Source organism: Schistocerca gregaria, chromosome 2, assembly GCF_023897955.1.
Source record: "Schistocerca gregaria isolate iqSchGreg1 chromosome 2, iqSchGreg1.2, whole genome shotgun sequence".
NCBI lineage: Eukaryota > Metazoa > Arthropoda > Insecta > Orthoptera > Acrididae > Schistocerca > Schistocerca gregaria.
This window is the reverse complement of record NC_064921.1, coordinates 1,054,483,276-1,054,497,379: the sequence shown is the minus strand read 5'-3', so window position 1 is coordinate 1,054,497,379 and position 14,104 is coordinate 1,054,483,276. Positions and strand designations below refer to the sequence as shown.

Sequence of the window (14,104 nt, the reverse complement as noted above, 5' to 3'; positions counted from 1 at the left end):
TTTAACGTAAAAATCAGTGTTGATGGTTCAACATTCATTTTAAAAGCACAAAACGATACCTAGCGTTGGACTTGACATTTACTTAGCAAAAAACTTTTCGTTGAGTTCGGTACTGTACTCACCGTTTTGAACGCAGAGTTGAGTGTTGCAGGTACAATATGCGTAATATTCGTTGATTTCTGCATAAAACCGGAGTGAAAATTCAGTTATTTGTTGTTTAGTCTAATTTTCTTGTTAGAAAGTGTTGCATTGTGGTAGAAAAAGAAACTGTTGCCTGGTTCATTGCTTCACTTTCCGAGAACATTCATTGTAATAAACAATAACAAGCTATTATATCACTGCATTTTCTCAACTTTTATCAGCCCCCCTAGATACTATGCACTCAAAGATAATTGCAAAGAGGTGTAGGACGTCTGAGCATGTTAGTTGTCGATGCGGAGGATCCTGTATACGACCGAGCACACGTCCCGCCTCCGCATGGATGCATCTCTGCTGTGGTAGTGACGCATGGTATCTCCACGTGGTGTCCCGTTAGGCCTCTGGTTGCCCTCTCAAGGTGTAGCGTTCGTATTCCTCCAGGTAGTGCCTTGGAGTAGCACCGCCAGCCACCATGACGTCGTCCGTCGTAACGTTCCGCATGCACACAGCATACGGCGTGTGAGCAGATGGACTGAGGCTGTTCACACATATGATAAGTGTGTCGTAAGCATATTAGTTGAAATGTAGTGCCCCCACGCAAGGAAACGACGGACAAACGAAATCATCAAGGGCTGCCTACAGGGCACACTGTGTGGCCCAGTTTCACAATATGTGTGACACACCAGAGGCTCCAGATGATCTGCGAGTAACACTGGCTGTCAAGTTGAGAGAAAGTACTCAAAACGCTTAACGATAAGAGCACACATAACAGTTTATACGTTGCTAAAAGGAAAACGAGTAGCCCTGCAGCCTTAATAATCGGCCAGGCATCAAGTCAAAAGTTTACAGAATAAGCTTAGACGAGAATTTGAAATTTAATGAGCACATTTAATGAATCTTTTGCCAAAGATACGTTAGAACCATAAAAATACTCATCGTTTTTGTGTGTTGTGGGGTGGGAGTACGGCCTCACAGAACCAGAAAGCTAAAGGCTGCACATGCCCTTGGGCAGGCACCAAAGGGTACACTCGTGCACCTCAATGGCGTGAAACGAACTACGCTGACTGAAGTATTTGTGGTCAAATCAGACATACGACCTTTAGATCTAGCAGTGGGAGTGCGAGAAAATGTGGAACGTTATTAAGACATATTGGCAGAGTCACATCAAAGAAGAAAATGAGTATATCTATATAGAATGACATGAAATGTGAGAGCAGAAACAATGTAAAGGGAAGACCAGCAATGTCATACTTTTCACCTGCGAACGAAGTAATACGCTACCTGACGATACATGGGCCGTAACCCACTTACTAAGAGTACACAACTCGCCATATTAACCTGTGATTGTGAAGAACGCAGGACCACTCACTACGCCATCTGCGAGTGTTCCAGTAGACAAGTGTTAATGGGAAGGTGTAGACCGCATTTGATAATAATCTGCAGCACAACTGGGCATGAGAAGACACGGTGGTACAATCCAAACTCGATGATGGGCAGAATATCAGGCTACGAACAGCTGGCTGGTACTGCCGAGAGACAAATTGCAGAGAGCCCTACATCGTGACAATGAGACGCATCACGACGAACTTCAGCTTCATTCTGGTACGGGCGAAGAGATAAGCCTCAGTGAGAACAGGAAGAACTTCTGTTGCCCTGATACCTCTCCCCTGCTCTTAATCTCTGCAAGCTACGGAAGGAGAAAGGCGAATAGAAGTGCCACTGCAAAGCAATCGCTGTGATTCTTGAACTGTAGCCGAGCGTACCACGGCCAACAGTCCAGAACAAATGAGAAAAATAAAAAAGTAAACACATTCTAAAATTCTACAAAATACACTTTGAAGTCACCATCTGTCAGAAGCGTGAACAAACATCTGTTGCAGCACGGGCCGTTGCGAGATGTGCAGGGAGAGAGTTGCTGACGTTCTGGAAGTTCCAGACAGGTTTATGGAGCCATCATGACTCCAGTGCGATGGCCAGCTGAGCTAGGTTCCTGCGTCTAACATTACACGCTGAAGACCCAAAGAAACTCCAAATGCACAGACCCCACACCATTACAGAGCCTCCACCACCATGAACAGTCCCCTGGTGACATGCACGGTCCATGGATTCATGAGGTTGTCTCCATGCTCTTACACGTCCATCAGTTCGATACAAATTCAAACGAGACACGTCCGACCAGGACACATGTTTCCAGTCATCAACAGTCCAACGTCGGTGTTGACGGGCTCAGGCGAGGCGTAAAGCTTTGTGTTTTGCAGCCTTCGGCTCCGAAAGCCCATATCGATAATGTTACGTTGTATGGTTCTCACGCTGACACTTGATGATGGTTCAGCATTGAAATATGCAGAATTTTTTGCGGAAGTGTTTCACTTCTTCAACGAGTCTCTTGAGTCGTCGTCGTCCCGTTCTTGCAGGATCTTTTTCCGGCGACAGCGATGTCGGAGATTTGATGTTTTACCGTAATCCTGACTTTCAAGATACACTCGTGAAATGATCGTACGGGAAAATCCCCACTTCATCGGCACCTCGGAGATGCTACCTCAAATCGCTCGTGCGCCGACTATAAGACCACGTTCAAACTCACTTAACTCTTGATAACCTGCCATTGTAGCAGCAGTAACCGCGCCAGACACTTCTTGTCTTATAGGCGTTGCCGACCGCAGCGCCATATTCTGCCTCTTTACGAATCTCTGTATTTGAATACGCATGCCTACACCAGTTTCTTTGGCGCTTCAGTATACCAGTCTTGATGTATCTAAACTGGCATTAGGTCTGTTAACCAAGAGTACATTTGTTAAAATCCTCTTTGTACGCACATAATCGTATAGCCTTGCAAATCTATTTAGAAAATACGATGTAGACGTCGTGGCCTTTTCGTCGACAAAGTAGAGCATCAGTACATCCATAATGAAATATCTAATACTCTGAATCCGGTGTTTACAGAAAAGAGTGCGTCGAATATGAAGCTTCGCTCGTGGGGCTGACTGGTAGAAAATTTCGAACCAGTTTTAGTGAACATTCGCTTAACAAGTATGAGAAAATTAATCAGGATTCGGGATTTGCAGAACACGTAAAGTCTAGTGGGCACCGCTCACCGACGTTGAGCAGTTTATACGTACTCCATACGGCCAGCAAATGGAAAAGGCTAAATCTTGTAATCTTGTAGGGGATATTGTAAGGGATCCGTGATCCCACAAACATAGATGCTAGTGTCCGACGCCCAGGTCGATAGCAGACAGGAGTCGATTGTTGAGCACTGCAGGAGGCAGTGCGACGAGTGTTGACTGGAGTAGCGCTGGAGTGTGTCGAGTGACTAGTAGCCCCGGGAAAGACGGGCAAGAATGGTGGCCGAGTGAGTTGTGAACGTGAATGTTCACCGGAGCCTGACGAGTGAGCGCGTGCCCCTGATCGTCGAGGGGTGGACGCTCACTAATACCGATTCACGAGTGATGCGAAACAGAAAGTGGCAAGTGCCGGATTACGTGTTTCGCGTCAACCGCGTCGGCCTGCAACAACCGTGTATTGCAGTGAGGATCGTTGTGAATGTTAACCAGCAGCACTGCGTGTGATGAAGCACAGAAAATCAACAACCAATAAAAAGATATAACTGTGATTAGACGTGTAAGGCGAAGGTAGCAACTGCCTCAGCTTTTGTGTGTTAGTAGGAAATATATATATATATATATATATATATATATATATATATATATATATATATATATATATATATATATATATATATCAGTCTGTACATCGCAACCTTTGTGATCTTTAATACTCCACTATTCAATCTCAGAACAGCCGCACTCGGTTGAAATACCCCCAAAACCAGCAGAAAAAACCGATAGCCTTTCATCCATTAAGAACACGGTCATATAATCATAATAATTAACTGTTTGGCGTCTGCGATAAATTACACAAAACCCAATAAGGAAATTTAAACGGGGGAGTTTCAATATCAAAATTGTGAAACACTCTGGTACAGAGAAATATATTTTATGAAGGATCAACTGGTTAACAGAAACTAGTCTTATTATGATATTATCGCACCCGCTATTTCAGCCCAGCCTAGCTTTTATTGTGTGTGTGACGATACCTTATTTATTTCTTACCTTTTAACTGGTTTTAAGGGTCTGACTGATGTCTTAGCGTCATTTTAAGTTTTACTGCACGACAGGATTAAAAAAATTACCGTCACGTAATGTCATCAGATGATCAAAACTAATTGCAAAATGATTTAGAGAGGGTACACGTGTGGTGCGAAAATTGTCAAGTACCTCTAAATAATGAAAAGTGTGAAGTCATCCAAATGACCACTAAAACGAATAAGCCACATCTCAGCTACACGATAACTCACACAAATCTGGTAACACAGCTTAATAATTAGCGATTACAGCTACGAATAACTTTAGCTGGAATGATCACATAGACAGTGTCGTGGGGAAAGCAAACCACAAACTTCGATTTAGTGGCAGAACACTTAGAAAATCTGAGAGGTTTACTAAAGAAACTGCTTACACTACGCTTGTCCGCCCTCTTTTGGATTATTGCAGTGGGGTCCGCATTAGATAGAATTGATGAAAGACATCGACAAAGTTCGAAGAACATTAGCTCGTTTCGTATCATCGTGAAATAGTGGTGAACTGGCTGTAATTAGCCTAAAGCAATTTAATACGATGTTGAAGAGAGCAGCGTTCACAGCTGGAAACATACATAACTTTATATTTAAATAAAAGTCAACAACCGTATTAGGTCAGTAAAGTAGCTTCTTAAAACAAGTAAGAAATTTAACAGCTTGTCGAATGTTTACGAGGAAATGAGATCTCACTTGGTATCGGCAAAGGATCTTTCAAACAGTTAAGAAACTAAGCAATTTGTCCAACGTTAACAGGTATATGAAGTCAGCCAAACTGCATACATATACTCAATACATCAATATTTACAAAATTTTTCAGTTGGATTTTAAATATAATATCGAAAACAATTGCAGCATATTTGGTAACAATTAACAGTAGCGTCACAGGCGTACGTCACGTCTGTTGGTGACGTAAGTTTAGGACTAGGAGAGCTTATACAAACATACAAATACAAATATACAAATCAAATTCAGCTCCGCGCCAGGAGGGTAAACCGACGAGCAGGGTGGGCGGTGTGGTCTCGCCACCCGCAGGTGTTCCCGTGCAACGTGGACCCACAACAGACTGAGAACTAACCTTAGGAAACTGGTAACAGTGCACTGCCTTACACAGGGCAACATCTATTTCATTATATCACCCATTTAAGAGCCAATAATAATTAAATAAAAATCAAACGTCTACCAATCACCGAATATGGTGATAAGCAACACAGCACTTAACAACTGGGTAGCACTCTGATTACAGGAATGAGAAAACCAATATGATTTATGTGCCCCCAGAATTAATTGGTAGACCTTTACTTGCACTAATTTAAAGCACGAACAGTCATTAAACATCATTTTAAAATGGAACAAAATTCAAACCCGCTGACTTCCGACATGTTTTGCAGGAAGACACTAAACATTAATAACGTATGGGACAGTTCTTACTAATGTAAATTCCACTATTTCAAATAGCTAAGCAATGAAATCTGAGATGTCTAACCTGGTTTACTAGGCTGTCCGCAACAACTGAAGTGGAGAAGTACATTCTTATTTTAGGAGAATTTTCCACTGAAAATCTCATGGAGGGTCAACTAAAAACCTCACCAAAATATTTTACAAATACTTAACTAAAATGTTCACAGTGAAAAGACACTCTGATTAAATTAGACTTACCCCAATTCAACGTCTTACAAATGCTTAATTGAAATGATTACAATGAAAAGGCACTATGATTAAATTAGACTAACTCCACTGACATGTCTTGCAAACCCTTAACTAAAACGATTATAGTGAAAAGGTACTCTTATTAAGTGAAACTTCACGGTATTTAAAAGGAAGAACCACACACAGTTGAGCCCTCAACATGCTCGACGATAAGCCACTCGAAACATGACGAATTTAAACAGGCAGTTCAACTCCACTAGCTCTGTAACACAGACTACGCATCTTTCACGCACTTCACAAACAGCTGCGATTGAAGTCTGTAATGAAACACAGTAGTTGCTTCCATTAAGGTAAACTTCAGTTTTTTCAGGGCGAACATCCAGAAATAACAAACTAGCCGCAGCCCTACAACTTTAACAAAACAAGTCCCAGAAGCTACAGAAAGAGTCCCACCAAAATACTTGAATCGACAGCGAAGTGGCACTCAGTATCCCCATGCGCTCGGCACAGGCCAATTTCCAGAGTGCCATCGCCACCACAGCCAACCCGGAACACCGTCTTCGCAGGATGAGGTCTGTGCTCGGCAAAAGCCGTTTACTATCGCTTCTCCACAGCAGAGGTAAACAGGCCTTGCGCCCTGCAGGAACTCCTTCTAGATCGGAGCGCAAATTCCAGCTGTCAACTTTCATGCCGGTCAAAGCCACGGAACCACCAGAGATCGTGCTCGATTGATTAGTGCCAACCGATACAGCTCAAGTAGAGAGAGCCACGATATAAAACACGAATTGGTGTCGCAGTCATTACAACAAAGGCGTTTTCGCTGAGGCAGGACCTTCTTATAAAACTGCAATCGCCAACTTTCTCGCAAAAATGATAAAATATTTTGTTATGGGTGACCTCCATAGGCGGAAATGATCGTCATAATTAACCACGAGAAAGATTTAAGTGTTAGTTTACCTTTGCGCTTTTCGACAGTGGAACTGTACAGAAGTAACTTAAAGTTGGTTCAGTGAACCATCTGCCAGACACTCAGTTAGGAATTGCTAAGTAAACATGTAGGTGTAGATGTAGACAAAAGCTACTAAAGCTATCCCAATAAGCTCAAAATAGTCCTGGCACAGTTAAATAAAGGATTCTTATAGATTTACATTGATACGGTACTACAGCCAACTGAGCAGTAATTTATAATAGGCACGTGACTAACCCTCCGTTGAGGATCCAAAAAACCGATAACTAGTGTCACACGAAACAAAAAAAAGAAATTGCGGTATGTAATTAATATTTTCGGTTATAATTCTCCTTGGAAAATTATATTAATCGCACCAAAAACAATATTTACCATACAAGTTTTCAGAAAGAACGCAATCAGTCGCCATTTATGATGTTGCAGTTTTTGTTATACGCGCCACTTTTACACGACTCCCCGACCCCTCCTCCAACGCTACGAGTAACGAGAAAAAAGGTGCACCACCTGAAGACGAGTCGCTACACGATTCGAAACCGGTCACGTTGTAACAAAAACTGAACCATCACGGAACGTGACTAGTTGGAGATATTTCTAAAACGTTTATTCATCACAGTCACACTTTTCCACATCCATGACGAATTAAAGTTTTATAATTACCATACACAAAATTAGTTCTCTGTAAGTTGAAAAACACAGCTGACATTTTGAAACCGTTCCAGATACTTCCATGTCTAATTTAAAGCACTGAGTAAACGCATCAGGGGTCCACAGGCTAGGAAAGTAGGTGGCCACGTCCTTTATGATGCTTGATCATAGCTCATTGCATACACGACAAAAGCCGTAAACTATGCTCGTTAAGGAATCTTCCTTTGAGTTCTGTTTGAGCACAGGAACTCTGGAAGTGCTCATATTGTTGTGTTAAGATGCAGGGAGAGAAATAACCAGTCAGAGATGTGATGGGCATGGCATAAGCAGACACTTGTTTATTACGAACAAAATATACTTTATTGATAAACAGCAGAGCATATGTTATACAACGGAAAATACAAATGCTTAGCAATAGTTATTAGCATACGCGGAAATGCAATTGGCCTGTAAAAACTATTTCGAACTAAACTTTATCTCCTTTCTCATTCTGTATACGAAGATACTGCAGCAAGAAAGGCAGTCCTAAACCATTACGAATAGCACTTTTAATTTCTTTTTGTTATCTGCCTGATTTGATCTTGTTTACCACTACCACTTTATTTAAAAAATGTTAGAGGCAACACGTTGCGGGCGTTGTAAAGGACTTGCTTGGCTTATGTTGTTATATGTTGCAGCTAATGCTACTGATTGTTGTCGTTCTGGAACATTAATGAAGTCTGTATGTCAATTTTTTCCGTAGTTTTTCTTTTGTGTTTCAACGTTGCTTGCATTGGATTATAATGATTCTATATACACAAATGCAACGTAAACTATTATGTAGAATTAATATTGTTATTTATAATGTAATGTTGTTCCCATGTATTAATTAATTTCGTTGCAATTCGAGAAGCTCCGGCCCGCTTGAAATATTAATATCTTGGCGGGTGCTGCAAAGAGGCAGCTGAGGAGCGGTTGTGAGTGACAGTGTTTTACAACAGTACGTGTGAGATGGGCTGGCGTCATGTCAGGTGGTGGATTGTGTATTTATGTCAGCGACTCGGTCCCAAACAGTTCTGAAAAATAAACGTCCGGGCTGCACGTCAGGGCCAGCCGTCCACTATTATGTTCTTAATACCGAATTTACTCAGTCGGCCTGTCCCGTCCTGAAACACAAAAGTTGTCTATGGAGTATTTCGGCGGGACAGCGAAGAAGGAGACAACGTAGCATCGACGCCACAGATCCGACAGAAGTCGTCTCAGGCAGGAAGCAGCTGTATGCTCATCTCTGTAATCATACTGCCGATTGTCAACCGACATTACATTACTGCTAGTCGTCAGTATTAATTCTCATCAGTTAACATTATTGTACTGCATTAGTAAATTCAAGTCCGTTTCCAGTTTAGCGTTCAACAGTTCTTGTCCAATAGCACCTCAGATTCAACTTACCGGTACGTTCTCTGTTGTAAAAGGCAATTTCAAATGTCAGAATTTTACCTAGTTGGCTCATAAAGAAGTGTGTTAACATAACTGTTATGCCTAAGCGTTTACAATTACGACTATTCTGTAATGCTGACATTAGCTTTATTGCAATCTGGGATCATTTATTTGTTTGTTTGTTACTCTATCAGTAATTAAAATTTTTCACCAAGGATATTCCGAAATCTATCAGATCTAAATTGCCAGCATTAATAAGTCAATACCCATCAAATTATTTACTTTGATGAAAGGACATTTCGGTATAACAAACTGGCCTGCCTACATAGATTTTCAGAGTTGATTATTGTTACAGCAGCTCTTGCTAAATAGTAGTTTATCTGTTTTTGTGTGCCACTAACATGTATTTATATTGTATGAGATTGAAACGTGTATGTGTTCCATATCTGGTATCTCAGCCAATCACTCTTAGAGACAGTCCTAGACCTAACACACGATTAGAAATATTAGGCTAGTTCAGGACAGAAGCAGTTTGCTTAAGAGTTGGTTTACATGAACAGGTATGTGACGTTTTAAGCACAACATTTCACGAGGTGTTTTGGTGAACGTCTTAGTACAGAAACGTTACGTGTTATGTGCAAGAAGGCTCTTTGAAATCTTACACGTTAACTGACAAGGTGGGGGAAGGTATTAGCTGAGTATTTGCTTGTAGGACATTGTGGATATCGTTATAGAACACACAGCCGAGGGAGAGTGCGGGCAACTTTTCATAGACTGTGTTAACCGAAAAGCAGTACCAAGGAGAAGTTAGGACCGTTTTAGTGTGATGGACGATGTATTTGGGTACAGTCTGTCAATACTGAACGCCAGGAATAATGAATAGTAACTCTTTAAAATGTGTCTTAATAATGCAACATAATGCCTGTAACAGAGAGAAAGAATCCGAGAGTATTTGACTACAAGATTATTGGCGAACTTATTGTAGACGGTACATTGTTTAAATATTTGGGAGTAGTTCTAAGAAGCGATATGATGCGGAACAACGAAAACGTAAAATCTGTTATGCGTTAGGTGAGTGGAAGACTTAGATGTCTTTGCCTTGTTGCCTAACGGTCGGTTATCAAGTATATCGATCCCGAGCGGGTTTGGCGCGTTCTGCAGCTTGCTGCAGATGCAAGCGGATTACATTATCTTTCGACGTGATGGATTTGCCCAGTGACAGACTCAACAGAGGCGCCTACGACTCGGCAGAGCAGCTCTGTCTCCTACAGAGCCGCCCTGCGTCGCATGCCGAGCCAGGCGCCCCCCTGGATAGAGAGAGTGATGCTGCTGGGCTGGATCTTGACCGGCACCGGCGTCTTTTCGACCACCTGGAGGCTGAACCTGGACAGCAGGTGCACCAGCACCACCTTCGCTTCCATCAGCGCAAACCTCTGGCCTGAAACAAGAGAACTCTGAGATAAACACAACACATGATCATGTTAATGGCTTCTTCCTTCGTGCAAGGAAAGCTCCCCCCATCGCACCTCCCTCAGATTTAGTGGTAAGAGGTCCCAGCGGACAACCCGTCAGAAACTGAAGAAAGTGTACTGGACTCTGGAAAAAAAAAGCAAAATAGAAGCTGTGAACGATCGAAGAGCAAGAAGTGCAATATAGAGCAATCTGGTAGCGAAATAGCGTCGTTGTTAAGTGGCTGCGGTGTTGGACTGCAACGCGCTATAGCCGTGTTTAAACCTCCCTTGTGCCAATTTGCTTGTTCCCTTTATTCAAATTTGTGACCGTGACGTCAGTATGCAAGGGCGAGGTGTAAGGTAGCGACCTATAACGATAGTTGACTATGCCCAACTACACTATTAGCAGCCGAAAGGCTTTTGAACGGGAACCGCAAACGTTTGATTACAAGGCTGCAAGTCAACCGAGTCCTACACCGGAAAACACGTCTGCTGTGTCAAAAAACGAATGAAATGATCGGGTGGCCAAGAGATTCGGGTTCGGCGACAAAGTGCAGGTCTTACTTCGGTCGGCGCCACATTTGGCGACTTGCGTGCCGATGATAACACGTCACCCACTCCACGAGCGGAGAAAATCTCCAACCCGGCCGGGAATCGAATCCGGCCCAGCTCCGTGGAAAGCAAGCACGTAACGACTTTTTTTTAATTTTTCATTTTGTTCAATATAGTTCGTTGCGTTTGGTGTGTGTGGACGTCATATGGCGTCCGCTCACGTTGATCGTTATTTCCTTTGCTCAGTTTCTTTTATTACAGAGGAAAATCGGCCCTCTGACCGAACACGCTGAGCTAAGCAGGCTGACTGGTGTGTCACGTGCGACACTGGTGGCAGTACGTTTCTCACGTGACAGGAATCTCTTGCCGACGCACCTACTTTGTACGACTGGTACGTGAATGAGATACGCAACATAGGTGTTCGTATGAATGTGAATGTGACCCGTCCCAAGGAAATGACTCAAACATAATAGTTTGCCACATAAGTTGCAACAAATGAACGCTACAGTTTTACAATCGCACATTTTGTCTGTGCTCTGTCAAAACGTATTTATTCAACGTTTTTGAAGCTCCGTTCCGTTTTCAAAGTCTTGACTCTTGAGTTCCTTCATTCACATTTCACACCCGTTTATTTGTTGCTTTCACTTCTGTGAGACGTCTATGTGGTGTGCTCTCATTTTTCACAACATTTACTTGCAACGGTAACGTATTCTTACCATATGACTCACATTCTGTATAACCAGTGTATAGTATGACACGGCCGAGACGACAGCAAGAGAATAAACATTTCAACGAGCTGACGGACAGTTCACAATATTGTGAAAAAAAAGGCACTAGGCAGCTCTGGACACAGCTCGCCCGCACAGTAGTACAACATCATAAACATGATGATCACTTAGCCATGACACCATTGCTGATTCATGCTTCTATAGAACTTCTCGTTCTTGAACCGTTCATTGTTTCTATTTTGCTTTTTCTTCCACAGTTCAATGCACCTTCTTTCTGTTTTTATGCTTGATCTGTGTTCAGTATTTGACGGGCTGTCCACTGGAACATCTTACCACTAAGCCTGAGAGGGGAGCGATGGCGAGTGTCCCTTGGTAGTAGAACCATTTCATACTCCAGAATTAAAAGCAAACAACTTGCGTATTTTTACACTGATGTTTGAAGGTTACTAAAAGGTTTTCGATTTATTAGTTCATCACCGGGTAAGGATTTAAACTTTGCATTATATGGTAGTTAAGAACTGTTCGAAATATTTGATCATGACATGCATGAAACGTGGAATCAGTAAATCATCCATTGCGTGCCACACTTTTACAATAATTTGTAGCTTTATCTTACTATACTGAACATATGCATAGAGCAAGGGGGTGGGTGCTCATAAATTACAACGTGAATACAGACCATTATAGGAAACACAATTTTCAAGATAAATGTGAGATGGTCTTTACTTTCTAACGCAACTTACAAACCGTACAAAGTTAGAATTCTTTTTTCGCTAGGGAGACACAGGCTGAAACGTATTATACACGATGGTGGTAACCTAACGCCTGTACAATTTAAAGAATGAACGATGCCAAAATGGTATAAGATGAATATTTACTGAATCAAAGGACACTGCTTGTATGGAGATAGCATGCAGAAAGTCGAGACGTTATTGTAGAACGAAAGAGTACAAGATGAATCCATGTTCCAGTTCAAACGTTATACAAAAATTTACAGAATGTATGAAAACAAAATTCCAGTGATGGGGGTCTCAGCATTCCAGTAGGAGGAATAGTATAGTACTACCACAAAATTAAACTAAGAATGGTATGTGTGTGCGGCCAGATAGCTGGTTCACGTGAACGCTGTGAGAGAGGAAGTTCTCATCTGCAACTGCTCATTTAGAACCTGGTCAGACTTTTGCGACCAGTGTTCATCGACATCAAGTCTAAGTTTTCTTTCTTTGTTTGCTACACACAGTAAGGAAAATAGTTCCTTACTAGTTAACACTTAACAAACCATTATAAAAATGTTACTGGTGAAAGTGATATACAGCAGTATACACCGTGTTATAAGCGAATGAACACGCTCGGTAACAGTACAGACTTCAAACATCCTGCAGACTTCTACACATGTGTGCTAAGTTTGACAAAACTACAATCATCTGGCTAATGTTGCCTAAGTAGCCTACAAAAAAGACATCACCCATGGCAACTGTGGATTCTTTTATTGGTTATAAATGGACGCAAGGATAATGAGTTCGTCGCCAGCGTTGTAAATGTCTAATATACAGGGTGTTACAAAAAGCCACGGCCAAACTTTCAGGAAACATTCCTCACATACAAAGAAAGAAAATATGTTATGTGGACATGTGTCCGGAAACACTTACTTTCCATGTTAGAGCTCATTTTATTACTTCTCTTCAAATCACATTAATCATGGAATGGAAACACACAGCAACAGAAGGTACCAGAGTGACTTCAAACACTTTGTTACAGGAAGTGTTCAAAATGTCCTCCGTTAGCGAGGATACATGCATCCACCCTCCGTCGCATGGAATCCCTGATGTGCCGATGCAGCCCTGGAGAATGGCGTATTGTATCACAGCCGTTCACAATACGAGCACGAAGAGTCTCTACATTTGGTACCGGGGTTGCGTAGGCAAGAGTTTTCAAATGCCCCCATAAATGAAAGTCAAAGGGGTTGAGGTCAGGCGAGCGTGGAGGCCATGGAATTGGTCCGCCTCTACTAATCCATCGGTCACCGAATCTGTTGTTGAGGAGCGTACGAGCACTTCGACTGAAATGTGCAGGAGCGGCATCGTGCGTGAACCACATGTTGTGTCGTACTTGTAAAGGCACATGTTCTAGCAGCACAGGTAGAGTATCCCGTATGAAACCATGATAACGTGTTCCATAGAGCGTAGGTGGAAGAACATGGGGCCCAATCAAGACATCACCAAAAATGCCTGCCCAAACGTTCACAGAAAATCTGTGTTGATGACGTGATTGCACAATTGCGTGCGGATTCTCGTCAGCTCACACATGTTGATTGTGAAAATTTACAATTTGATCACGTTGGAATGAAGCCTCATCCGTAAAGAGAATTGACACAGTGTTGGATGAACCATTCGCGAAGTGTACCCGTGGAGGCCAATCAGTT

General features: G+C 42.2%; 1 protein-coding gene across 1 annotated transcript in view; it reads right to left on the bottom strand.

Annotated features, from left to right (window-relative positions):
* Positions 1 to 7,837: 7,837 nt before the first annotated feature.
* The window catches only part of LOC126335583 (cytochrome P450 9e2-like), a 67,842-nt gene continuing 61,575 nt past the window's right edge, over positions 7,838 to 14,104 (bottom strand). Inside the window, exon 8 of the mRNA XM_049999015.1 lies at positions 7,838 to 10,389. Within this exon, the coding sequence (XP_049854972.1) occupies positions 10,217 to 10,389 (173 nt within the window). The 3' untranslated portion in view covers positions 7,838 to 10,216. The remainder of the gene's footprint in view (positions 10,390 to 14,104) is intronic.